Raw genomic sequence first — 26,765 nt, forward strand, 5'->3', positions numbered from 1 at the left:
GTGTTAACTATACGATTTCCGTTCTTATACACAATGGGAGCTTTTGGAAAAAACACAATTTCTACGTGCTACAAGATTACAAGCTAGAGGGGGGATTTTAGATTAAAGATACAGTATATATATATATGTATATATATACATACTGCTTATATATAAATAAATCTATATATATGTATATATTTATTAGAAAAGGCTGAGCACACAATCTGAATTTGTGTAGGCATTCAAGTGATAATTGTTTGGGGGGTGGGGGTATTATGGAGTAGGATTTAGAGGCAAATACAATTGTTTAGCTAGACTATAAACTAAGTGAAACGACAATCGATTTGCTGCTCTTTCAGTGCTTGGCATCCTTGAGGGCCTGCTCCTCGCGATCGGCATCGATGAGGGACTGCTTGCGCTTGCCATTCGATGAGGATTCCATTTGCTTGGCATCGATCAGCGAATGCTTCCGCTTGTACTTCTCCAGCTCCGAGTCGGACTCCTCGTCGTCGTCGTGGTTGTGCTGGAGGCACGGGAAATCGAACATACGCTCGCCCTTGCCAAAGACCTCGCCCTCCTCAATGGTGGTGGGTAGGCTCCTGCAAAAAGGGAAGAAATTTAAATATAATTCCAGACGAATGCTCCTCCCATTACGCCCACTCACCTATTCAATGTCTCTGGCAGCAAGAGGCACACGAAAGAGCCCGCAAAGAACAGTATTCCCAGAATGATCGATGGCGCCGCCTTGAAGAAGGTTCCCAGCCAGAGGATGTAGGGAGCCAAGAAGGATGCCGCAAACCCGGCCACATGCACGGCTGCCACACCCTGTCCCCGCACACACGTGGGAATCAGCTCGGTGGCATACTGGGAGCCCGATTCGTAGGAGATGGCCACACCAAACCTGGCGGCAATCGTGAGGCAGGCGAGGAGAATGGCATTGTGATTGTGCTGCTGATAGGCGATGGCAATGCCAGCGGCAGCGGTGAAGAGGCCACCCACCAGCAGGGAGCCCGAGGCCATGCCCTTGCGGCCAATGCGATCCTGCAGCAGGACGAGGAGTATACTGGATGGCAGCACGGCCAAGGCACTTAGCGAGAACATGATGAACGGAGAGATGCCCATGCCCTCGACGTTACGAGAGACGGCATCATAGCAGAGAGTGATGACCATGCTGTAAAGACCAAGGCGAATTTCTGTCAGTATTTGATGGACCAAAGGGGAATGTATCTGGGAGCCTACCTCTTGAAGAAAAGTATAAGCGTATTCTTGCGCATTCGCGGTGTGCGGAACATGTCCAATAGCGTTGCAGTCTTCTTCTCGTCGCCGCCCTGCATCTCGCGCGTCATCTGGCAGTGGCGTCGGAACTCATCGAACTCCGCCTGGGTCACGCGACATCCATTGAACTTTGCCACGCGCTTTAGCCGCACGATGGCGCCGTCGATGTCATTGCGCGTCACCAGCCACTGGGCGCTCTCCTGCACCACAAAATAGTACAGCACCACCAGCAGTATGGGCAGCGAGGTGCACGCGAGGTAGATCTGCCAATGGCCCGCGAGCACCGCCAGCCATGGGGTGAAGACGAGACCCATGCAGTAGAACAGACCCACGGCCATATTGAGACCCAATGTCCTCATGCTGGGGCGTATATATTCGAGCACTACAAAAGGGAAGATATTCATATTAGATTCATGTTTGATACATTCATTAAATCAGCTGTGACTTGTACCTATAATATACATGAGATAGAAGTTCGTGTCTGCTGCCAGTCCGGATATGAATCTGCAGAGTGTAAAGGTCCCAACAGTCTTTGTGAAAATCGTGGAAAAGTCTCCAGCAAAGCCACAGAAATTTGAGAGAATCAGCGCTGGCACGCGACCTATTTTGTCGGAGAGCAGGCCATAGAAGAGAGTTCCCACGACAGAGCCAATGAAGAACAGCGACTGTCCAATGCGAGCCTTGTAGGCGGAATCACAAACCCAATTTAACTATGGGCGAAGAAGAGAAGAAAAGATACGTTAGTATGGGATGTTTTCCCCTAAAGATATCTAGGGTTGATTTAAGATTGGTTTATTTGAAGTAAAGTTCACCCAAAGTCCCCTTTCTTGCAGCCTCACCTCTGTATTCATTGATCTATAACCAAAATCATAGTTATAGATCCATTTGTCGCACTTTTCCTTGCTGACGGTGACATTGTGGCCATTGATATCGTCCAAGCGTGTGCACGAGGCTTCCTCCTCAAACTGCGCATAGATCCCAGCAATCTCCTTGTAGGTCATATTCACCAACTTATCGTGATAGCACCAATGATCTGGCACAAAACTAATGACTGTCTGGGTAAAGTAATGCTGGAAAACAGATCAAAATATTATTAGAAATTTTAATTTGAAAGGATAAAGAATTACTTACCATCGATACGATGATATTGATAAAGCCAAAAAGGGCAAGAATCATGAATTGATAGCGATTGAAATCGCCACATTTGGCCAGAATCTGATCGAAATCCATGTTGAAATTTAATTAAATGGCAAATCCAAAAGTTTAGATTTGTGTCTTGGGCTTTAATTTGTACTCTGTGGATGGCGTCTGAGTGTGTGACGTTGTTGTTGTGACGCTGTTGTTGTTTCTTGTGGGTAGGGAAATGCCAACGGTCTTCACATTGGTTTTCTATCACAAATCACATTTGTTCCTTTGGCTTTGTCTGAAGAAACGGAAAATATATAATATTTAGACATCATAAATCAAGGTCATTGAACGGCCATATCATTTAGATATATTTAACATACAGATAAATGTTATTTTGTTTATTTGGGGATGCATTTAGATAAGATAATTGCTGAAAAATAAGCAGCATTTTAGCAGACAAAGAAATAAATTAAATTTCTACAAATAAAATAAAAATATAAACTTAATTATGAATGAAAGAAATCGCATTTGGTATCCTAAAGTTTATTTCTAGGAACAAGTAAAAGGAGAACCCAGAGAATAAATTTCATTCCTTACACTTTTCTATATATAAACATTTCATGGAAAATCAATTATGAGAAAAGTTATTTTTCATGAAAAACCAAGAGAAATCTTAGAAAAAATTAAAACAGAAGAAGAAAATCTCTGAACTGAATAGAATGAAAGAATGAAGATGAAAAATCATTGCAATTCCAAGGAACAATGATCTAATAACCCCTTATCAGACTCAACAACTTTTGTTTTCCTGTTATGGAGCCCACGTTGTCTCTCGCTAATTGCTCTGAAATGGCAATAGAAATGTCATCCACAAATAAATAGTTTTATTTAACACATCAATCGTCACATTAGCGGCAAAAACAATTGGGGAAAACAATTGGGGTAACGTATTTCCCACTCGTTACGTACAAAACATATGGGCCGAACGATTAGGACTAATCTTTGTGTGATTGGGTTAATCAATGACTACCGTATGCAAATCCCAAAGATAAAACCCAAATGATAACACATATCCGATCATCAGATGTGGGGGCAAACAAGCGTGTGGCACAGACTGAAATTAAGGTCACATTTCAAATTACAACTCAGCAAACAGTCGACTGGCTGGCTGGCTTATCACTAGGCACAAATATTTATATAGACGCTCGTTTAGATAAAACAAAAAAAGCACACACAAAAACCACTAAAAAAAACTATAGTAGATCGCTGACTAATGGCAGAGACTGTTCTGTAGGGGGGCGGCGACAAATCTGGAAGACTGTTGTCAAGTAGGCAACAATCGAGTTTCAATAGCGAGCGGAGCACGTGTCGATGGAAATGGTAATGGAATCACAAATTCTTTTTTTTCTAGGAATAAAATTGTAATTTTTTACCCATTCGTTTTGGCTCGCATGGCTTTTGTTTTTGTTTTTGCTTTTGCTTTTGTTTCAGATTTGTTTTCACACCTAAAATAAATAAATAAATAAAATAAATTTTCGAAAGCTTTCAAGCATAGATTTTTCGGTTAAATGCAACTGGTTTGCCATTCTGGTGGCTCCCCTCCATTTGAAGCTCCCTTCCATTCGTAGCCCCCCCGCCATTTGGTGGAGTTCTCTCCCAAGAACTGAAACAACATTCTGTTGTTTTTGTTAAAAAATGAAAACATTTCCAAGGTTTCAACTGATTACACAAACAAAATCTCGTTTAATGTTGAAATGTTCAAGGCTTCAATCGCATAACCAAATTGCTTTACAGCCATTGAAGTAAACTTCTTAGAATATTATATTAATTAAACAACATTTATGCAGAAAAACGGATATGAAAATTTCCTCCAACTTTGTTTCAGTTTTACAATTAGTAGCACATTTTTTCACAATCATCTGCATTTAGAAAACGCCAAAACACAAAGTAGACCCCAGACAAAGTCTTGAGTAAACTTTTAAGATAAAAATTATACAAAGATTATCCATAACTTATCACTTAACGAGTCTTTTTATTGCCCAAAGGATGCACTTAATCTAAAGTTTTAAAAGACTTAGCGAAAACGTTAAAAGATGATTCATAATTAATGTTTCCTTCCCCATTGAAATCACACATCTTTAATTACCTCAATGTTCACGGGAAAACTCTTCTCTGCCGTTGGTTGTGATGTGAAATTTCGGTTTTCCAACTCGGAAAATGTTGAAATGTTGTTGTTTACGAACGATGCGAACAAAGCGAAGCAGCCAAAAAATGAATGTTGTTTAATTCGAAAACAAAATTCTTGCAGCGTAGAAACAAGAGAATATCCCCTGTCCTGTCAGCCACTTGATGTTTATCTTCCAGATACAATTCACATATATCTTTAGAGATGCTCTATATATTATATATCTAACAAAAGTTCAAGGAACGCACGGCACACGCGCCTCAAAAAAGCCAATCAAAGAACTGATGAAAATGTCTGATGTTTGTTCTGCTATTTCCGAAATGGATTCAGTTATTTGTTTGTCCCGGATAACACACACAAAACACTCACAACCGTATGGGTATAGTCTATTTTTTATAGTTTTCGCTTTTTTTTTTTGTTGTTTCTGTTAACTTTTTGCCGAATTATGTGAGGCGCCCGCTTAGGCCCGTTTGTCGGCGGCCGACGGTATAATCTAAAGAGTTGTAGTATGTGCGATGGTGCGTTGTGTATCCACCGAATGCTCCTCACAGACTGAGCTGCCAAATGCCAACGATTGTTTATTAAAAAATGCCAAACAGCTGTTCTCGGACACTCTCAGAGAGCGTTCAACAGCCAGTGAAGGGGCTGAGGGGGTACTGCGCTGACAAGACACGGTTAATAATTAAATTCAAAAGCTGTGAAAAAGCAAACTCGAGTCGTGATTTTTACGAGCACCACACACAACACCGCATGGCAGAGGCAAGGTGAGGCGTATACTTGATTGGATTCGATACGATTTCGATTTGATTTACATCCCCATATCCCCTGATACTGGGGGATACTCCCAGCGAACCCTTGTGATCTCCAAATCTCTTGAATCTCTCTCGATACGATATGCGATATGCGCATGCCTTGAAGGAAATTGCCCTGCTAATTTTTTAAACAAATTCAAAGTACAAATCGATGAGTCTCTTTTATTTAGCTGCCCTATAAATAAGTTACGTTTTATCTTTCTTGCGGTCTATCTTTTGTTCGATTTTTGGCGTTAGTTTGAAGCTTAAAGATTAAGCAATTTTTGTACCAAATAAGAAGATACAACATACATATATATTATCTTACGGGAATATATCTTTCAACCGGGGAATTTCCTGGGCTGATTCATAGCCTTATTATTTTGCTAATTGCTTATACTAAACTTTGCATTAGCTGGCCATTTTGTAATATGTATTAATTGTTGCTCTCTTTTTTATTTGGAGATTTTTGATCTCTTTTTTTTTTGAGGTCGCTTTCTTTTTTGCTGTCTGTTGTTGTTTAAATGCGGTTATATGGGGCAGCAGGCGCCACCGAAAAAGATGACAAATTGGCAGTCACAAAACCACAAAAGCTACTGCCTTAAGTAAGGGGTAAATAAACCATGTTAATGTAGTTAGAGTCTAAAGATAGACAGAACACTTTGTTTTGGGGTGAGAGAATGCGTCTTGGGCCTAGGTGAATATTTTTAAACATTTTGTTATCTAAAAATTTCAATAAGAAGAAATCCTCTTTTAGGATGCAAATGAAAAAGAGATTAAAGCTGCATAAAGATATAGGGATTTCGCATACAATAACTAAGCGAAAGCGCTCTGTGTAAATAAACTTTTTCTCAATAAAAATCGAGCAAATCTATTGGACACTTCAAACACTGGTAGTTAAAACACAATAAGACATAAATAACGTGCACATAATCAGAAATCAAAGCTCTGAGCTAATGACTTAATGCAATTATAATCCAATAAAGTTTGGTATGGCAACAAAAAGAGGGAAGGAAAACCTACTACTCGTAAGTACTGCAGCGATTAGATAATGGCCAAAAGGCAGCAGACATCGAAGTCGCGACATACTCAAGTAGCAGCAGCAGCAGACATAGGGGACATATTTTGGGGTCTGTGCTTAGGGGGGAATGTGCTAACGAGGGAGTGGTACTTGAACGAATACGAATACGATCATGACTACGAGTAGTGCGTAGTGGTTCCAAAAGTCAATGCCATATCACTCTTTCCCCCCCCCCTTAAAAAAGCAAAAAAGCAAACACGTGCTTCGCTCTTTTCTGTGGCAACTGTACTTATTGATACTTAATGGATCAACTGTGGGGAAATACATACATATGTATGTATATAAACATTAGCCTTGCATTTTCCTTTGTGTTCGAGAGACAACAAAAGAACAAAGAAAAGCCCTAGCTGGCCAACTCTTTTATTGTATCCAATTTCTAGGGAAATTCTCGATGCAATCGCCATATTACTCATGCTACATGCTATCCGAAGCTTGTGCTGGAGGGGATTTTCATCGAACTACGAGTAGATGATTAATATTTGGCTTTTGGCTGATCCGGCATTAATTGTATTTACACTCCCTATCTAAATTTTACACCTACTTGAAGAAACAACAACAAAAATGCACATAAATCCAAAAGGCGTTAATTAAAAAAAAGGCGAGATTTTCGACCATCTTTGGATGTGTAATAATTAAAAGAATCAATAAAAATAACGCATGGATTATGCTTATGCAAAGGTGTTAGGCGATTTGGATGGTAGGTTAAGATAGATTTTTGCTTAAAAAATATATTTTGGAGTCAAACAAAGCAAACAAAGGAGGAAATCTGTGGAACTTTCTTGCTTCTCTTATAAATGTTATATTTTAAGAATCACTTTTAACACCTTTTCACTTATTTTCTGTCCAAAAATACTTTCAGGAACTATCATTTTGGGTCCTTGAATCGCGATTTATCTTTTTTTAGCACTCGAAATCTTCGAAATTCACAGAAATCTTTAAATTCGACCCACAAATATATTTTTGTTGCGGTCTGCCGCTGCTTTATTTTCACACAAACTTGCGAAATATTTCGAAAATGGTTTTTTTATAATAATAGTAATCAAAGATTGAACTTACTAATTATAGTATAATACTCGTATTTTAGTATCTATTATGAACAATCACATTTTGCGTCGATTTTTTAGGTGTATTTTTGGTTAATTTTCCATTGAAATTGCAGCTGTTTCTGCCGATGTGGCGGCGGTTCCTGTCGCGAGGCGAAAGCTTGCGAGAGCAAAAGTAACAAAAACAACTATTTCTCTCCCTCTCTCGGGAACAGCTGTTCCTGCACGCTTGATCTTGCTGCTGCGCTCGCGTGACGACAATTGAAAACGGTTTGACTTCAAGTTCAACGAATGTGTGCGGTTTTAAACGCTTTCGCGTGTGCCAGCAGAATCAGCAGCAGCGACCCACGCTGCCTGTTCTCTGTAACTGTAACTGTAAATGGTAGTAAAGCGCTCTCTCATTAAAGAAGAACCAACGACTCTCTCTCTCACATTGCAAAAGAACAAATGTAAATGCTACGCTCTCTCATTGGAGTAGAACAAATGTTATCCCTTTCACTCTCATCCATCAACCCTGCTCTCGCTCTGTCTTTGTTTCAACTCCCACTCTCTTCTCTACGCAATTATGGGACATGCACATGCATGTCTGTTTTCCTTGGTAATTGTGGGGTGACTCTCCCCACAGATAAGAAATAACAGATCCAATTTCTCAATTGATTCAAATGTTTGCTGATTAATCTTTTATGACACAATTTCTTTTGTGTGTTCGCTTGCAGGGGAATTATTATTCATTATAAATAGATATGAATGCATACAGAACTGTTAGCATCAATTAAGGCGTAATCGAAACATAACTGAAAGCGACAAATACTATTATTAGAAGGGGAAATATGATTGAGCAGAGGGAGAGACGCGCACGCAGACGCCTGCCAGATGGAATTTAAATGCGATTCAAATGCGGGTCTATCTTATAAAGAAAAAAATATTATCTACAGAAAATCTTTGCAATCCACATACATATGTCCATGCCATGGACCGTCTACTTCGCAGAATATAAGATCCACAAGGCTTACGGCTCTGTATAATTCCGCAGAGCAAGATCCAGCAGTCAACTGTTTCCATGGACAACATAATGCCGAAATAACACAATTGGTCGGAATTACGCTTAGATTAGATATAGCATAGCATACACCCCATAAACCCTTAACCGGAACAAAGTTCTCCATGGCAAAGCGTTGGCAACAATGAGAAATCCGCCCATAAAAGATCGCTCCCACTGATAAGAGGACATTGATAAAGCTCTCCCTGCCTACCCCTTTCTCTACATGGCTCTCGTTCGCTCTCTTGCTTCTCTCTGTTTCTGGTCAAAGTCATCGCTGAGTTGTGTGTTGGCCCATCCGAACCAGACTGGTTTGTGTCAGTTGTAACCAATTACGAGCCCCGTTCGAGGCATTCGTGGCATTCGCATTCAAGACTCGTACAATCAGCCATACAGCAACGTACAATATTCGTAAATATGCTCGCATTGCTCGACAAATGGCGTCAGCAGTTCTCCTCGTTGTTCTTCAGATTCTTTCGGTCTATAGAAGCACCTAAATATCATTTCTCTAGACAAATCACCCACTGGGAGAGGGGTATTCCCCGCAAACATTGTTCCAATAATTAGCAACAATTGAAGGGGTTACCATCTGTTGGGTTCTTTACCCTCAGGTTGATTAGTGCTCTCATATGTTCCAAGGAAGATAAAACTCAAGTTCAATTAAAAGTACATTAGAAGAATATACATATGAGATTTTCGATATAAAAAGTAAAAAACACTTCAAGGAAAATTTAGCTATTAAGCTATTATTACATAATCCGGAAATACATATCGTAACATCTGGAAAAACTTAAAATTTCCCAGAAAATCCCGGTGAACAAACCTTTGTAATTCTATCCTGAAATTCTCCGATCAGTTCGAGAAAACTTTCCACCCAAAGTTCCATTGACCCAACGACAACGACAAGCACACACTTGAATATCCGATTCGATTCTCCTCCCAAGCCTTGAAATTTAATTCGCTAGAAACAGAAAGAAAGCCGCAGACTCAAACAAAAATAAAACAGCACACAATCAATTATTGCATAAACAAATCAATGAATGAAAGTGTCGAGTCAGAAGACAATTGAGGCGGTTGTAGCCCCTACGGACAGGGCACTATGCAAATGATGTCATAAGAGACAGCGCAGACCCGCACACAACTCTTTGGCATGAGGCGATGCTGTACCGCCAGCATAAGCATTGGAAATATTCCACAACAAATTAATCAGATGGGAGGGGGCGATACAAGTCACCCGTACCCCTATAACAACTCAGAACTTCCGAAACTGGTATGAATCGGTTCGAAATAAACAAAAGGTTTACCTTTTGAATCATGATCGTGTGTACATAACAGCTGATTGTCAGACAACCGACAGACAACAGAACCCCCCCCCCCAGTGACAGGCACACACCCAGACCCAGACGCAGACCCCCATTAACATTTTATGGTCGGTGGAGACACTTTCGATCGTTTCGGGGGGAGCAAACACGTTGAACGACTCTTTTCTGAACACAAAAAAAATAGTGCAAAACATTTTTAATAGGCGGCCCTCCAAATCGAAACCCAAACGAGCGACGGACGTCTCTGGCATTAAAATTTTATATAATATATTTGTTTATTGTTTGCAGAAAAAAACAGCGCCACACACACATGGAAATCTATGAGTCTTTTATCATTGAACAAAATTGAGTCAAAAACGTGACTAAACTTTTTGTTTTTGATTCAATTTTTTTGTTTGTTATCTAAGCTATGCGCATAATTGTTGGATCTAGAAAAAACAAGTTCAGTGCAAACTTCAGGCATCAATCATGATGGATTGAGTACCCCCCGGACACTCCTCTGAATTAGAGTTCGGCATCGGTCAAATGTCATTAGTCCATGGGGGGCTGGGGCTTAGTCTAGGAAACCAGTTACAAATCTCAGCGATTCCGAAACGAGTTATGCGATCCGTTGCGCTGCGATCCGTCCAAGGAGATTGCTTCCACGAAAGCAATCGAGATTATCATCTGTGTATATGCATATAAAATAATATACCAGATCCAACTGGTTCCCCAGACGTAGCCCAGTACGTCCAACGTCCAAGATAATAGTTCTCCGTCGATCACTGCGTTTCCTTTCCCTTTAGCTGCAACAGTTGACAGTGCAACAAAAACGTACCTATAATTGCTTGGGGAGCACTCTAAATGCCCCTTCCCTGTGGTGAGTTCAAGTAATATCTACTTAAAGAGTTGATTGATGATTGGGAAGAGCTTTATTCTATCTAATCGAATGCTTGTGGGCTGCCCGTTAAAGCAAAAAATATCTACCGTATATCTACCCTTATCACATACATATATTGCATTGGATTCCTTTTCCTTTGAGGAATACTGTCAGCTCCTTGTCCCATAAAAAACCTTCCCCTTTTAGAGTCTTTAAAGTCACTTCTCTTCCCTGTGTAAACTATGCACCCACACAGAATCCCCCACAAAGCAGCGGAACCCCCATTGACATTTCAAAGTGTGGCGCGAGTGGCTGCTCCTCCTTCGCCTCCCTAGAGCGCCACTTTTGCCACTTTGTGGACCAACATTGGTATTATAATATTGGCCAAGGCCAGAGAAACGTATGTGTGTGTTTGTGTGTGTTTTTCTTGGTCGTGATCCAGAAAACTAAATCGAAACCAGTTGGTGGGGGCACAAGGAAGAAGGAAAGTGGGGAAAACCAAATAGAAAACGTTTCCTAGATACGCGTCCATTGGCACATAGAATATGCAGCGCAGACGATTGCATAAATTTGTTAATTGCTATTTTTAGGACCTCACCAATCACTTGGCGACAAAATAAATATAAAATAAATACAAAATCGAAACGGTAACAGAGAAACGGAAACTTTCCACTCGCCTGTAAGAAACCATTTGCATGATGCTGCTGTCTGTCGCCTCCTGCTCGAACTGCACTTCAATTGTCGTCAATTAATTGTTGTTAATTTACACACAAACACAGACACACACACAGAGGGACTCTCATAGCACTGCACTTTGGGATATTGTTTAAATATAGAATGATTTCGTCTTACTATTCCGCCTCTCCACTCCTCAAATCCCATCAATTTGCCGTTAGTTTGTTGTCTCTTATACAAGCTGCACTGCGATTTACCATTCGTCCCGTACCGTGGCGACACTTTCATTCAACTGCAGCAACAGTTTACAGTTCCGTTACGTTTCGATGTCGCGTGTGCTATGCTCATCTATTTTCTATTTTGTATTTTGTATAGCCTGCTGCCCGAGTGAGCGCTGTCCGTTGTACGACTGACTGTTCTCCAATGCTCGCGCCGCGCGTCAGGTATTCAAAATATCGGCCATGACTTTGGCAAAGAAAAACTAAAAACAAGTACCGATAGCAAGGCATAGGAACGACGGCCAGATGACCTGTAATGGGTAAGTAGAGATTGGGTCATTGAAGCTCTCTCCCTCTCAACTGCTCTCTATTTTATATTTTCTATTCTCTCTTCTATGTACGATCAACATACACATCCGATCAACATACCCCTCCTCGCAATGTGTAAGTGCTAGGGTACCATCAGATTCTAATTCATTTTGTAATGCTCTCTCACGTTCTTTAACGCTCACTTACTCTCCCTCTCCCCTCTCTTTGGGTCTTTTGCTTTCCGCTCAGCTGTCTGCTGCTGCTGCGGCGCCTTTGTTGTTGCTTTCCTGTAATGCAAAAGGAGAGACAGAGAGTGCAGCTTAACTGCGTTTTAGATCGCCTGCGGAAAGATGTCGTGGTTGGGCAGAGGGAGGGAGAGAGGGAGTAAGAGCGTTAAAAGGAACAAAACGTAAGTTGGCAAGGTTTGTTCAATTGAGGTGAGTCATCATTAGACATCTCTCTTACAAGGGAGAGAGTTACCAGAAAATATGAACGAATGCCTCTCACTTTTGTGAACCTTTGTCTATTAGGACATCTTTTGGGATTTAGCCACCCCATTTTGGAGTTCGAGAAACTACGCAATAAGAATTTTGCCGATGCGTTTTCCACGCTGCACCAAACAACGCAATAGCCTGAAGGAGGGGGAAACTTAGGTAAGAAAGAGGCTACTAGGATTAACCCTCGCCTCTCCCCCTCCGCAGACATATGCACTGATAATATGAAAGAGAATAGTGCAGTACAAACATTTGGAAACTGATTTATGCAGTTCTTTGTTAATTATTTGTGTGCTATATTTGTTCGAATTAACCAAACGGAACCGGTTCAATTTGCGCTTGATTTTTATGTTTTGTTGTTTCACCCCGCCAATGACGTCAGCAGTTGTGTAGTCTTTACACAAAAATCAAAATACAATTTTTGATTTAATTATTTTGTGCGGCGGGACGATTTGTTTGAGAGCATTCACCGCATTCATTTGCAAAAGAGCGTAACTCTGATAAAAACACTCAAGCAACGGCCGGTCGGCAGAGACGTCGCCGTGGCCTGTGACTAGAGGTGGGCGCGTGAGTCGGTAATCAGAGCGTGAGTTGCCCCCTCGCGCATGACTTTGATTATTCTAAGCAATATGTGAATAGAAAATATCTAGAAAGACTGAATTTCCACCCAGGAGAGCTTTGAACAGTTCGGGAAGATTTTGTCTCAGGTCGTTACAGGAAACGCAATAATTCTTATCAAGTCTATTGCTTCCTGATCGACTCACGCTGCCAGTTCTAGCGACGACCTTCACATTGAGCTTCAGAAATGTTTTATTTTCGTGGGATTTTCAGTTCTTGGCAACGTCCAATGAATCTGCTTACTCATTTGTTGACTCTCGCAGTTGCTGCCACCTCTATATAAATACAATTAGGCCCCCACGTTTCTATATTTGCACTTTAGATCCTTTTAGACTATTTAACTCAAGGTTCTTATAAGAGTAAGTAATATATCATATATTGACTGATAATAGCGATAGTAAAGGTTTACAGAGATGACCTTGCTTAGATATCGTAACATTACCATTGATTTGATTAATTCAAGGCCACCCACAACATATGTACTTAATTATTATTTACGATATTAATCAAATACGACAGTTTCACATGTCAATAATATTTAAACTTGATATAGAAAACTAATTTGAGAATTATATACTACTTATAGATTTCCCTGTATCTCATTCTCCTCTAATATATTCCATTCATTAATTAGGTGTTCAAACAAATGCCCCCTGATAAGAACTGTTCCTTGTTTGCCATCAAAAGTGTGACACTTATCAGTTTAATTTGTTTAACAATCCAACACAGTATCAATGGGGTTTTGGAATTAGCTTTAAAAGTGATTTGCGGCTAGAAAGAGGCGAATATGGATGGCTGAAGGTTTCAGAAAGTGAAGAAACAAGTGAAATTCTTAGGGATTAAAGAGGATTTTGGGGATTGGGGGAGATAATTGATTAGGGAAATGATTTAATAAATGGGTGAAGAGCAATGGAAATGAGCAGAGATTTGGAATAAGATGAAAAATAGGAAATCGAAATAAAATTAGGTACAGAAATGATTCTGCTTAGTGTTTTGATTACCTTCCTTAATTCTACTAATTTAATCCTGATGTTAAATTGAATCACCTCTAACTTTTCTGGATGATTCGCTCTTAATTATTACTCGTGTGATTTAAATTAAAATTAGTTATGCTTATGCTTGAGTGGGTTTTTCTGTTTATCGGCTTGGATTTATGTCTCCGCTAATTTGGATGCGAATGCGATGCAAAATAACAAATTAATTAAATGCTCGAATGACGCAGATTGTAGCAGGCGGCTGGGCTTGTATTGTATCGAAACTGGATCGGCTTTCACCCAGGCAATTAAAACAGAGGAGTTCCAAGTCCTACTCCAAATATATGCAGCAGCAGAAACAGAAACACTGCCAATAAATCATCAGCGAGCATTGTGCGTGGTGTTTCTCGTATGTATGTATGTATATAAGAAGTGAAAATTACTATCTAATATATTTTACAATTGTGCTAACGAAACGGACACACAGCGGTGTCCAAAGTGGTATCCAAGGGGGTAGATAGAGAATCCCCTGTCGTGTGTCACCAGAACTTGACATCGTTGTCTTTGAGAGTTTCACCAGGGGGGATTCTATTTATAGAATAACTCAAGGACATTCACAATATATATAGGAAGAGCAGACATTGCTATAATTTATAAGCAAGCAAATCGCGTGTGGCACGGTGATAAATACGCAAAAGTTTTGGGTAGGAAATTGCATACAAAGAAAGCCCCCTTAAGCCCCCACAAAAATATGAGAAAATTTTCCATGCGTCAACCGTTTCTATGGATTCCTGCTTTTATGCTTTTCCCCATGTTGAAAAGGAAATTCCATTCATTCAGCCTCCACTTGTTGGTTCCTGTTTGAGTGTTTGGCTTCTGTTGTTTTCCTATCGAAGCAATTAGTTTTGGTTTCTGATGGATTCTGTTTTGGTTCTTTGATTTTCTGGTACATAAAATGTTTAAGGAATGGGCATACAATGTGGGAATTTGCTGCAGCGTAAATGCTGCACAAAATGTAAGAAATTAAATAAGAAATTAAATTAGCAAAATGTTTCGCCTTTTTCACCGTTTCACCGGAAATGTTCATTGCGCAGAGCACGGCGTATACGTAATTTAAACGAAATTATTGCTAAATATTTAGATGTTAGCGATTGCTGGGATGCTAAGTGCCATTCGAAAGGTGAAATTGATGATTAATCCATAAAAATAAAATATTCAAAGATTAAAGATGATACGTTTTGGGGGGTAGGCACCCTCCAGGGGTAAACCTTACACGTTTCACCTGTCGCATGGGTGATTTTTCTCAACAGTATTCATTGAATGAAAGAGGTTATCCCCTCTGGATTTTACTGAATAAGGTTGTCCAAATGTATTTCATTTCATATTCATGCTGCCAAAGGCATTACCATCAGCAGGCAGCAGCAGGCAGCAGCAGGCAGCAGCAGCAGGCAGCAGCACATCATTATTCAATGTCAGAACTGGAGATATCTCGCTGAATAAACAAAACAACACGAATACCAGGAAGCTAGCCTCCTACGACTAGAGCATGTTTTTGCATTATTTAGCACTCTTTTAAGGGGATATTTGTAGAAGAGGGGGTTGCGGGCACTCCATGTGTGTACAGAGTGTAATCCACGCAGGAAGAGGGTCAGAGGTTGATAGACCCGAAGGGTAATTAAAGCCCACGACCCACACGACAGCTGGCTGGCAACCGAATCCCAAGTAAATAATTGAAACTACTTTGCTTAAGCGTTTCCAGAGCGGGTACACTTGTGCAATTATTGAATTAATATTAAATTTCCCAGGAAAACAGAGTGGGAGCGAAGCTTCTTCTATTAAATCAATAATCAGCACCATTAACATAAAGGCAGCCCCAAAAAGTTTTTCCTTTAATCGTTTTCTTTTGTATCGTTTTTTTTTTAAGCTTGCGGAAGGTCAAGGAACCTTTGCTGCTGCTGATGGGAATCAACGCTTTTGATGGGTATCGTTGGCACTTAGTTGGATTTCCATGGCTGTCACAACACAACAAAGAATCACTCCTCCTTCCGCTCTCAGCACAAAGGACACTGCAACTGTCGCAATTCCCATCCTCAAGGAGAGAGATCTACCCTGCAGCGGGACAACGACACGTTTTTCTTTATGCTCAAATATTTTTGCCGGCTACCAAAAATCGATAGCTGGGAGGAAACCACAAACAAAAGAACTTATGCCTTAAGCCGCTTTAAAATGTTTTCCATGGCATTTAATTATCATAATAATACAATTAAATTAACAGCAGAAACTTTTGCATTCATAACTCACCGAAAAGATTCCACGTTGACCTATGGACAGCGCTTCGAAAGTTCCCAGGACAACGAAGCAGTGGAGTCTCGTCCACTATGCAGTCGTCAGGGAAAAGGCACCAGGAAAGGCACTGCACTGGCCAGTGGCCACAACGCAACCGGAAAAACGAGGAAAACTGCAATGGCAACGGGAACGGCAAACGGCCAACGAACCCCGCATGGCGTTGGTCCTGCGTTGCTTTGCTTGCGTTGTTGACTCGGAAAATCCGTAAAGTAAACTGAAAGCCAATCGCCCAAACAGGAATCGAATCGGCAACAGCAGCAGCAGCAGCCAAGTGCCGCGTTTCACTCTCGGCTGTTCGCTTCTCCGTGCGGCGGGGGCTTTTCTCTGCGGCGGCGGCACTCTGCACTGTGGAAAACGAGGCAAACGAATGAAAATTTATTTGTTTTATGGCCCGCAATGTGCTTGCCGCCAGCGAGGGCAAAAACAGCTGAAATGGCGTCGTGCCGACCCGACGTGAACACGCTTTTCTCTAGTGACGTCATTAATGCGACTCATGCGCAACGAGAGAGAGAGCGCGCACTCTTTTGGGGAACTTTTTCATGCTTTGGGGGCAACAAAAATGCATGCTTGTTGCGCCCCATGACGCTCTTTGGCCAACAAAAAATATATCAAAAATGATTTGGCATGGGGTGGGATGGTAGAACCAGGGCTGGTCGATGGCGTCACAGAGCGCTACTATGGGAACAGCAGGGCATATCGATACAGCTATCAGCCTGAAACACTTAGATCAAATTAGTAATCTACAAACCGTTTTAGAAGTCTGTTTAAAACTTAATAAATACATTGAATACATATTTAATATTATCTAAAACATATTTTTCAATCGATTGTAAAACTGACAGGCAATTGATAGATACGTCCTGTAAATATATAATTTATATATGGGGAATCTACAAATATTTCCAAATTCTGAACCTCCAAAAAGGCTTCCATTAAATCGCTTCATTTAAAATACATTTTTTATTACGATTATTGTTTGTATGATCCAACATAAAATAGAGATTTCAATATACCAACATCAATATACAATGTACAATGCGATGAATGCCATAAATATATACTTTTATCTATCATAAAAATAGAGAGAGAGAGCCTGAGTTCTATAATATTTGGTGAGATTTCTTCACTAAGGAAATTATTTGCCAATTGTTTGGCACTCACTGAGGGGCGGGGGAGGGGCACTCCTTATACTACTTTTGAGTCTGTGCTAAGCATTTGTAGTAAAAAAGATGAACCTATATAACAATTGTGCAAATGAGTAAAGCTTTCAACCAAAATCAACAATTGAGTCGAAAATTAAAGGCTAATTAAGTGACTGAAAGGAACATCCATTCCATAACACATTGAATCACTTTTGAACGAAACTTAAAGCTGGAGATTCAGTTTGAGGAGCATTTGCATTTGTGCCACAAATTTGAGGAGTTTTCGTTTAGGCGTTGGCCCCCGCAATGCCTGTGAGGGGATCCGACAGATGGATGATGGCATCGAGTTCCACTTGTGTAAGATTCTCGGTGAGCAGCTTCTCAATGCTTATGAACTTGGCATTGGGTTCCTGGATCGAAGAGGCATCCATTTCCTGGTCGGGTGAGGTCTGTAGAACCGAACTGCTGCGCTTGGCGCGCTCTGAAACAATGAACTTTTAGTATAAAGAATATCTTTAAGAAAGGATTATGTCTCTTACCAAACCGAGCACGATGTGCCTCCTGCTCGATGATAATCTCATTGGTGACATAGACCTCGCGACGGATTTGATCCCTTAGCTCCACACTCATGTCGGGTATGCACCAGCGCACCAGAATCATCACCAGAGCGACAAAGTTCTGAAAAAGAGAATAATATTTCATCATCATGTCAACATTTGTCCATCATTTGTGGGTCACACCACCCCGCTGTGGACGAAGAAGCCGTATTTGTTCTCCAGTCAAGCGACAGTAAATGCAATTGGCTAAGACGGGCTAAGACAGGTGTTAGCCTCAACCCTAATATTTTCGGGAGAATTGGGAACGCACATAGAAACCCCATAGAATGAAACCAGCGCATGCACCCCCACACATAGATCGGACTTTGGCAGCAGCACAAGCAGAGAGAGAGAGAGAGGCAGCAAAATGTCAAGAAACTGAAAATAGAATAAAATGAAATGCCAACTAAATGGATAAGTTGCGGTAGGGCAGTTCTGCACGACAGTTGGAACATTGCAGACAGTAGCTTTGAATACTTCGAGACGAGCGGACGTGGTGTGTGTGATAGCAAAGGATAACCAAAGGATACGATACGATTATAAACTAACAAATTCAAGGATTAAGCAGCTAAAATCAATAATAAAAGGACTTCATCTACCACTTCCAACAGTTCAAGCCCTTCAAAATGAAATACTTTGAATTTCTGAGCCTCTCCTCAGTGGGTCTTAGCATAGCCGTACTGGACATCCTTATAGCCCTGAGCATACTCTGCCCCTCCACGTATTATCTGTACTTTGATTACTTGGATATCGAGAGATGGGAGCAGACCAACGATGTGGAGGCCTTGAGTGCCTTTGGCACATTTGTTTCTACTTTGGGTAAATCAGAAAGAAACCTAGTTATAAATGCATGCTAAAGAGAAAGAACTTTTCCAGTGGATTATCTCTGGGTGCGTGAATTCTCGCAGGTCTTTTACATGACTGCCACACTCATTATTTGGGTCAAGGCTTTGATAAATCTGGCAGTGGCCTGCCTTCTAGTCGATGGCATTAAGCAGGTAATGGAATTGTCATAAAAATATGGAATATTCCCTGTTTAAATTTTGGATTTATCCACAGAAACGACTGGTTTGCATTGCCCCTTGGCTGATCAACACCTATCTATCGATGGCCGTGGAAACTGGCATTTTTGTGAGTCTAGAACTTCGAATTGATGAAGTGGATGCCGCAGTGGATCGTCGGATAGCGCGCAGTCTCATCTTCGGCGTATTTTTAGGTGGGCTATCACATAATTTATATCTTTTGGTTAAATTTTAATTGATTTTTCTGTGTGTAGTGCTCAATGCATTGGTTTCCTATGGCATATATGCGCTCTATCGGAAGCTTAAGTCTACACCAAATGAAAATATCGAAGCCATTCAACAGAATCCGCATACATTCAATGCCTGAAACTAAGTATCCTCAGGGGATTTGATTTTTAAAGCAATGTCTTAAAGCATTTATAGGAAAATAAAATGAAATTAAAGCTGGAAAGCGAAATCTATGCTACTTTGCCTCAGTTTTCGCCTTCAACTCACTTCAAAGACCACCACAAATCCTAAGCGACAGGCCAAAATTATGTAAAACATGCTGCTTAAATCGTATTTATCCGGTGATGAGGGCGGCAACCGAAAGTCTGTGTATCTGCAAGAAAGAAACACATTTTGGTATCACATTCCAAACAGAAAATCATCCGGCAGGCCATACTTGCACGATGTTATGTTTGAGAGATCGCCTGCGAGGCTATTTAAGGTGGGTGAATCGGAGACTTTGAATTCGGAGAGTGTAAAATCCAGATAACCATTCAAGGTGCCGTCTTTGGAGACATAATTGCGGTAGACCAGTCTCGGAATCATATCCGATGTAAAGGCAATGATGAAGCCCTACAAAATACAGTAATTAGAGATGCTTCCCTAAGGATATGCCCTGTTTCACTCACATTTGTAATCACACTTAGCTTTCCAATGCAATCCAGTATTCTGTACCATACGCCAATGTCCCTTACACGCTGCGACACGGGACGCTTGTGGTGTGTCAACAGTTTCTTGGCATCCAAACGCATTTCCAGTATATTATTGAGCAAAGCAAAGAACGGAGCCAGCGGAAAGGCTGCCACAAAAATGGTCACAAATCCGTATTGCAAAACCATCTCCAAATATTCGGGAAATAAACCGCGTGCGCCCCAATCCAGCAGCTTAAAGTCGCGCATCCAACGCTCGTCTTTGGTTTTGTTGGGATTTGGGGCGTTGTTGAACAGTCGTGACAATCCCACTTGAATGGCCAGCACTTTGCGCCAGAACATGGGCAGATATACCTCCAGTATGGTGTTAAAGGCCTGCTTGCCCACCATTATAATGGCCAGCTGTATGCACAGCTCTGTCAGGCAGCCACCAGAAGAGCACTGGAAGAGAGATCAGGGAAATATAAGCAAATGGAAGGTTACTTTCAATGGTGGCGACCCACCTCCTCCTGTCGATAGTCAAACAGTTTGTTATACTGCCCTGGATGTCCCACAAATTTTCCCTTAAAGAAGGCTATATAAAATATCGAGGCATAATAGTTGACAAACTGCAGCAGATAGATCTTGAGTGTCAGGGAATCATCGAACTGCGTCTGCGTGCGCCACATTTCCAGCTCTGTGAGGTACTCCGCAAGGTGGCTGTACATCTGAACAGAAAGGGTAAAATCAGATAAATAAGTTAAACAAATAATTTGAAGTGGCATACTCACATAATTGAGGATATAGAGCAAACACAGATTCACAAAAGCCGCCGAGGCAGTGGCCAAAACAATAGCACTCGAGGTGGTCATGGGACTGGCGCCCACTTTTAATGCAGCCAGCATGGACATGCGGTACACGACCACAGCCAAAAGAGCCACAAAAGCCAAGGCGATGAGCAGCAGCACCACCGAAAAGCTAAAAACAGTCGCCGGCAGCTTCATGCGCCAAAAGGGAACCGTTGGCTCTTTGATGTTCGTCACATAGTCCACTCTGGTGGGTGGTATGTGCTCCAGCTTGGCTAAATACTGCGGCCTGGGGTGCTCTTCATGGACATCAAAGCCCGTCAGATCCCATCGATGGGTAATCTCCGCAGAGTAGCGCTTCCACAGCTCCAGGAAGAGGGTGGCCCAAAAGGACATAAAGACGGCAAAGAAAACCGTGCTCGGATTGTCGATGAGATACGTGACCTTGGCATAATTGCAGGTCTCCTTTAGGTCCCAAAAGTTGCACCAATCACAGAGGGGACACATGGTTATATTTGTGTTAGCACGCAGGCAAATATCTTTGCTAAAACAGAGCAATTTTCAATTAGTTGGGGCTACAGTGGATGACAGAACTGTAAAGCTTACACAGGTACATAGTTTTTAAGGGAGAACCAGGAGTATAGAAAGCATATTAGACCCACAATGGAGGCTAGCAGCAACATGTAGGTGTAGTAACCCAGCCAGGCGAAGTACAGACCTGAGGAGGGAATATACATATAGTAAAACAGCCTCTCTTTGGTGCTTGTAAAACAAATTAACCAATTTTAACACCAAAGTACTCCTTGATGTCATCCAGAGGCTGATAGCGATACCACTTCTTCACAGAGGCCCAATGCTTGTAGAGCAAAGCTCTCATGGTGCCCGCTTCGACTATTTCGCCCTGAAAAAAAAGGAGTAAATATCAGTTTAAAAATACCTTTTATATATCTTGTGTAAACAAACTCACATCATGCAATGGATATGCCGCACAGTAGACGCCCTCTGCCACCAATCGTTCAATGCCAAAGGCCATGTCATGTTGATTTTTGGCAGGAAAACGCTGACGATCCAATATAAACTCCACAATGCGCGACCTCACGGCGGTGGTAAAGAAGCAATCCTGTCGTATATCAAATCTAACAAAAAGAAGCGTAAATTAAAGAAAATATGGCTAGGGGAATTGAATATCTTTCCACTTACAGATACTCCTTATCGCGACTGTAAATGGCAGTAAAACGATGCGCTCTCTTGGGGAATATATGCTCATCCACATGGATATTCCGTAGAAAAAATTGGCAAACGGTTTTCAGACTAGAAAATATGCTTTTTGTCGAACGATTGACCACAGACATGCCAGGGATCTGCAAGAGTTATCAGAATATAGATTATTCAATAAGAAATGCCATGATTTAAATCAAGACAATCAAAGCAATGGCTCACTAAAAGGTATTCAAATATATGTTCAATTGATAATTCTACAACAATGTTAGGCTCGGGATTAGGTTTTCTTTCATACAGCAACTCACAGCTGGACACAAACAACATTAAGGCCTAGGTTTTAGAGGTTTTAATTATGTAAAATATTTAACTGATTCAACAACGTCTGGGCCAACCTTCTTGGATAAGTATTGAGCCGCGTTCCGTAGACGATTCGTTCTTTCATATATACGCAAATTACACAAGGACTAAAAACACACAAAGAAACATTAAGAACATACAAGAAATCATACTTTTAGAGAGAAAAAAAAATAATGGGATTCAACTCAATTTCAACACAGGGTTAAAAGTCCGCAATGATTTAAATGTGAGCTACAAAAGACGAACGAACGAACCTCCTTCATGGGCATCCGTAGCTTAAGTATCTCCGCATAGCGACGCAGCACCTCCAAGGGGGCATGGATCTGCAAAGAATAAAGACACACATTAATGAGGTTTCTTTTGCAGAAATTCCAGGCTTACCTTTACGAAACATATCTGATCCTTTTGGCTTTCTTCGACCTCTAGGCCCTGGCTCAAGAGATTCGCCTCGAACACGCGTCGCTTCTCTGTGTTCTCCGCCTCGGTGGGCTCATGGGCCATGATCCTGTAGGCCAGCACAAAGTCAATGGAGCGCGTGCAGTCCGCGAAGAACAGCGATGTGTTGATCTCCTCCCGCTGGTAGAACTCCCTGGGGCAACTGCATTCGCGTTCATCGTAGCCATTATTCCCCAAAGTGGGTTCAGTCATTGGCAGCAAGGGGCTTGAGAGATGATGATGGTTGCTTGGGTCGGAGGAGTTCTTCTTGCCATTGGCCAGTGGCCCGGCAGCAGCTTCTGGCAGTTGGAGCGTTGAGGCGTTGCTGTAACAGAGAATGTAAGTTCAGCAATGGAATGGAATGCTTTCAGTCGTGGCTATTGGTTAAAACAGTTTGATGTCCATTAATGTCCCCATAGGACCCCCCGCTTAGCGTGTTAATGTTACACCCTCACCTTATTTAGGTCACTCCCGGGGTGAACCCCCAAAGCTACAACAATTTGAACACGTTGAACCATTTAATGGGCGCATAGGAGAGCAGCCCCCACACACGTGACATCAGTTAATAATTTCTCTATTTTTCCTCAGCATTTATTTGTTTAGCCAGCAGTCTGTTTCCATCTGTTTAGTCTTTTCAGTATATTATCTTAAGAGCTAAGTGCAGTGCTTCACATTCAGTTGATAATGTGGCAAAAGCATTTGTTAATAATATATGCAAACACTTGAAATTCGAGCGCTAGAAAAGCAGCTTCTCATGTGAGTCGCTTTTGTGTGGAAAGGCTGAGGCTGAGCTTGCAAAAATGAGAATTCTCCTATGATTCACGACTATATCCGATCATAAATAATACAATACAAAATGTACCTTAACTGCCAAAGTGCAATCGAATGAGTAATTGAAGTTATTCATAAGTGGGGAATAATTTATAAAGATGCTGAGTGGCATTTAATAAGATTGTGGCTGATGCAGAGCACAAGTTCTTATCAGCTATAAATAAAGTGGGAAAAATGATAAGCCAATAACATGTAGAGATGGCTGTCAAAAACATTATGTTCCAGGGTATAGGAGATATGGTTCAGACGTATCAAGTGTCCGTATAAGTAAAATGAGTACAAATTATTTTCCGCAGAGTAGAATGAATTTTGGGAACCACTGCATTTTATAAGTACATACATATGCAAAATATTTATTGGCAGTGACTAGAAATAGAACAGCCACCGGAGAAAAACTATATAGTGGAATCACGAAAGGAACGCCTGGTTCCGGTGATCGAAGCTTAAGATACCCTAGAATATGCGGCAGTGCGGAATTCTATAAAGGGACTGAACTTTGTCTTTGTCATACTTCCATAAATCTCTCGTTAAGCTTTATGTTTCCTCCATTCTCTTTTGTACTCTTGTTTCGTGTATGGCTCGGCTCATCAAGCATTCGTATTTTACACACTTTTCAGCCTTGGCTCGCGGCGATTCATAATTATCTTCAACTTCTTTCGAACAAAAAACTCAAGTATGAAAATTTACACACAATTTGTTATTGTTATTTTGTAGGCCCACACATTGGAAATTTTGGCATTTTTTTAGTTTTTATCAAGGCCAAGAGAGACAGAGCCAGACAGAGAGACATTGAGAGCGGCACTAATTTATTAAGCATTTGTGGCGCTGCTTTTTCGAATATTTGTCATCCAAGGAAGCAAAGCAGCGAAAGGTGACGGAAAATTATTTGCCCGAATTTTTCTTATATAATGTATGTAGATGTTATGCTATATTCTGAACGAGTATATGCATGATCCGTTTAATCATCCGACCGACAAGATCCGCAAGATGCACAAACACACACACCCACACACGCAAGGAAACCGTTGTCTTTTACTTTTCTCCCGCGAAACAGATGATTAATCCACAGGCAACAACAAGACACAAAAAGGGGAAATACTACGGCAAACCCGTTTCTGCGAAAGGTGATCGGGCGTATGTATATACCTAAAGGTATTAATTGACCCACCAGCGGGTGTAATATCACATCTAGCACGGAAAAATCTTTCCTGCGAGTTTTTGCTTCTGGTTCGCCCGATGTTTGAGAATTGAGTGCTCAGAAAATTGAAATTATAATCCAACAAGCGTTGGCACTGACAACGAGAGAGCGCCAAAGAGCGAGTGAGGTGCCCAACGCGCAGCAGCAACAACAAGCAGAAACAAGAGAGAGAGCCGAAAAGTCAGCTGGGCGAAGAGCAAGACGCAGACAAGCCGGCATATGATAATCCCCCCCACCACACACTCCTGGGATGACTAAAGTACCGGTTAAACAAAGCAGCGGCTTTCGAATTGCTTGATCCAATTTAAGCTGCGCTTAATATAACTTTCATAAAATAAAATACTGCTTTACATTTTCATAAAGAACGTGTAGTCTAAGTGAGGGCATCACACAAATCCACCTGTTGCCAAGCAACAATTGCCCAGTTTAGCCAGTACTTCAATCAGCTGGCGTCTGAGAGAGAGGCGAGCTAACTCTAAGCACATGTTTGCCCAGAGATCATATGGCAGGTACATTTGTACGTAAAAGGCGCCCTCTCTTCCTTCTATTTCCCATTTCCAACACAAAGGGAAATTGATGTGCTATTTGTGATAGGAAATTAGTTCATTGGGTAATTACTGCGTAAATTGTAGATTAATATTCAGACAGGGTCGCCAGAACAGGGGGATGTCTGATTGCCCATACAATCTGCTCGCTGGCTGTGAGTCACTGAATGATGAAGAACAGACTGACAGTCCACATCCGAAAGAGGAAGCAGAAGTTTATTTATCTAAGGTTATGTGTCTAAGAACAGTGAATCGCAGTTTCTGCTTATGTGCCTAATGCATATAGCAGTAGCAAGTGCGAATGATCAACATAAAAGACAGATCAAAGCATACAGGGTGCTCTTGAAAGTGGAAAGAAAACATTCCTCTATCTATTTCCCCAAAACTTACTGCTAGAACACCCTGTATCCACAACAATAACATATCCAACTCAATTACAGAAAAACAGTCTACAAAAACTAGCCGCAATTATCTTTAATGGATATTTCCTCTATATAGTCAGCTCCATTCCATTGGACTTACCTTGCAGCGAATCTGGCTCTCTTATCAGAGAGTGAATCACTTGATGACCTTCGGTTCTCTTCGCCGGCGGCATCCCGCTCTTGGTCCATAAAATCCGTCGTTGTACGGCTCCTGTGTCTGCCCTCCCAGAGACTTCTGCTGCCCTTCAGCTTATCGCTGAGTCCGACGCGCTGCATCAGTTCCATGTCGAAGGGGGCCAGCGGGGTGGTGTATGGCGGTTCCAGATGGACAGCAGGCGTCGCAGGAGTCCCCTCATCCTCCTCCAGCAGAAGCTGCAAGCTGTCTGCCGGAGGGGTAGACGCTTCTTCGGCGCTGTCTAAATTTAGCATTTTGCTTAGTGGCAACTTTTAAATTTAGCCAATCCGCGGAGTCTTGCTGCTTCCCCCCACCACTTCTATCCTACTTTCACAAGGCATCTGTGTTAGTAGTGTGTGCGCGCGCGGCGTGTGTGTTTGTGTGTTGCCAAAAATATTGACGGCAGGGTCAACTTTCATCTGTGCCGCTGCATTGTTATGCACTATTTCTAATATCACAATTCAATTATTGCACTTTGCGCTGGAGGAAGTGCAGCGTAGATTTAAATAATTATTGAGTATGCAAGAAGCGCGCGCGGAGAGATTGTGAGAGGAAAAAAAACGGTTTGCCAATTTATAGGGATGAGAAATATATCAAAATACCGATATATATCATTTGATTCTACTTATGGTCGTATGACACTACACATAACTACGTATCGTATGTAGAATTGGAGTCGATTTTTGGAAATGTCGATATATGCACAGATTTTTGAATAGCAATTGAAGGTCAAGCCAGTTTATTAAGTTATTGTTAGTGTTTCTATATTAAAATCCATTCAGC

At 41.4% G+C, this 26,765-nt stretch overlaps 3 protein-coding genes across 9 annotated transcripts; 1 reads left to right on the plus strand and 2 right to left on the minus strand.

Moving 5' to 3' along the window:
• Positions 1-141: 141 nt before the first annotated feature.
• Positions 142-16,642, minus strand: LOC111070072 (organic cation transporter protein). Of its 3 annotated transcripts, none has more exons than XM_022360373.2 (7): positions 16,292-16,642; positions 2,389-2,680; positions 2,097-2,327; positions 1,709-1,967; positions 1,222-1,639; positions 647-1,153; positions 142-581 (listed from the first exon to the last, which is right to left on the minus strand). In XM_022360373.2, exons 2-7 carry the CDS (start codon positions 2,485-2,487, stop codon positions 338-340), a joined length of 1,758 nt encoding a protein of 585 aa, XP_022216065.1. In that variant the 5' UTR covers positions 2,488-2,680; positions 16,292-16,642; the 3' UTR covers positions 142-337. The 3 variants fall into 3 exon arrangements, with proteins under 3 accessions (XP_022216065.1, XP_022216066.1, XP_022216064.1); XM_022360374.2 differs by lacking the exon at positions 16,292-16,642 and adding an exon at positions 7,496-7,731; XM_022360372.2 differs by lacking the exon at positions 16,292-16,642 and adding an exon at positions 4,529-5,111.
• Positions 16,643-17,278: 636 nt separating this feature from the next.
• LOC111070249 (anoctamin-1) lies at positions 17,279-26,547 on the minus strand. Of its 5 annotated transcripts, none has more exons than XM_022360664.2 (15): positions 25,908-26,547; positions 22,758-23,136; positions 22,631-22,699; positions 22,412-22,483; positions 21,999-22,159; positions 21,766-21,934; positions 21,579-21,699; positions 21,405-21,516; positions 20,784-21,342; positions 20,517-20,720; positions 19,993-20,454; positions 19,761-19,936; positions 19,592-19,697; positions 18,018-18,156; positions 17,279-17,959 (listed from the first exon to the last, which is right to left on the minus strand). In XM_022360664.2, exons 1-15 carry the CDS (start codon positions 26,234-26,236, stop codon positions 17,766-17,768), a joined length of 3,252 nt encoding a protein of 1,083 aa, XP_022216356.2. In that variant the 5' UTR covers positions 26,237-26,547; the 3' UTR covers positions 17,279-17,765. The 5 variants fall into 5 exon arrangements, with proteins under 5 accessions (XP_022216356.2, XP_022216354.2, XP_022216357.2 ...); XM_022360662.2 differs by having other exon boundaries at positions 22,388-22,483; XM_022360666.2 differs by lacking the exon at positions 25,908-26,547 and adding an exon at positions 24,811-24,887 and having other exon boundaries at positions 17,280-17,959; positions 22,388-22,483.
• On the plus strand, positions 18,513-19,566 carry LOC111070253. The gene is made up of 4 exons (XM_022360671.2): positions 18,513-18,893; positions 18,951-19,072; positions 19,134-19,290; positions 19,351-19,566. The coding sequence occupies exons 1-4, from the start codon at positions 18,701-18,703 to the stop codon at positions 19,461-19,463; spliced, it is 585 nt and encodes a 194-aa protein (XP_022216363.1). The 5' UTR covers positions 18,513-18,700; the 3' UTR covers positions 19,464-19,566.
• Positions 26,548-26,765: the final 218 nt, after the last annotated feature.

This window comes from Drosophila obscura, unplaced genomic scaffold (genome assembly GCF_018151105.1).
Source record: "Drosophila obscura isolate BZ-5 IFL unplaced genomic scaffold, ASM1815110v1 contig_4, whole genome shotgun sequence".
In the NCBI taxonomy this organism is placed as follows: domain Eukaryota; kingdom Metazoa; phylum Arthropoda; class Insecta; order Diptera; family Drosophilidae; genus Drosophila; species Drosophila obscura.

What these genes read in the sequence shown, in the direction of transcription:
- LOC111070253 (XM_022360671.2), top strand. Translation starts at nt 18,701, where the DNA reads ATGAAATACTTTGAATTTCTGAGCCTCTCCTCAGTGGGTCTTAGCATA. An exon ending in CACATTTGTTTCTACTTTGG is followed by an intron (nt 18,894 to 18,950) that starts GTAAATCAGAAA and finishes GAACTTTTCCAG; the next exon opens with TGGATTATCTCTGGGTGCGT. An exon ending in CATCTTCGGCGTATTTTTAG is followed by an intron (nt 19,291 to 19,350) that starts GTGGGCTATCAC and finishes TTCTGTGTGTAG; the next exon opens with TGCTCAATGCATTGGTTTCC.
- LOC111070249 (XM_022360662.2), bottom strand. Translation starts at nt 26,236, where the DNA reads ATGCTAAATTTAGACAGCGCCGAAGAAGCGTCTACCCCTCCGGCAGAC. An exon ending in GTACTTTGGTGTTAAAATTG is followed by an intron (nt 21,517 to 21,578) that starts GTTAATTTGTTT and finishes TTCCCTCCTCAG; the next exon opens with GTCTGTACTTCGCCTGGCTG. An exon ending in TTGACTATCGACAGGAGGAG is followed by an intron (nt 20,455 to 20,516) that starts GTGGGTCGCCAC and finishes TCTCTCTTCCAG; the next exon opens with TGCTCTTCTGGTGGCTGCCT.
- LOC111070072 (XM_022360373.2), bottom strand. Translation starts at nt 2,487, where the DNA reads ATGGATTTCGATCAGATTCTGGCCAAATGTGGCGATTTCAATCGCTAT. An exon ending in TCAATATCATCGTATCGATG is followed by an intron (nt 2,328 to 2,388) that starts GTAAGTAATTCT and finishes TCTGTTTTCCAG; the next exon opens with CATTACTTTACCCAGACAGT. An exon ending in CTGCCAGAGACATTGAATAG is followed by an intron (nt 582 to 646) that starts GTGAGTGGGCGT and finishes CCCTTTTTGCAG; the next exon opens with GAGCCTACCCACCACCATTG.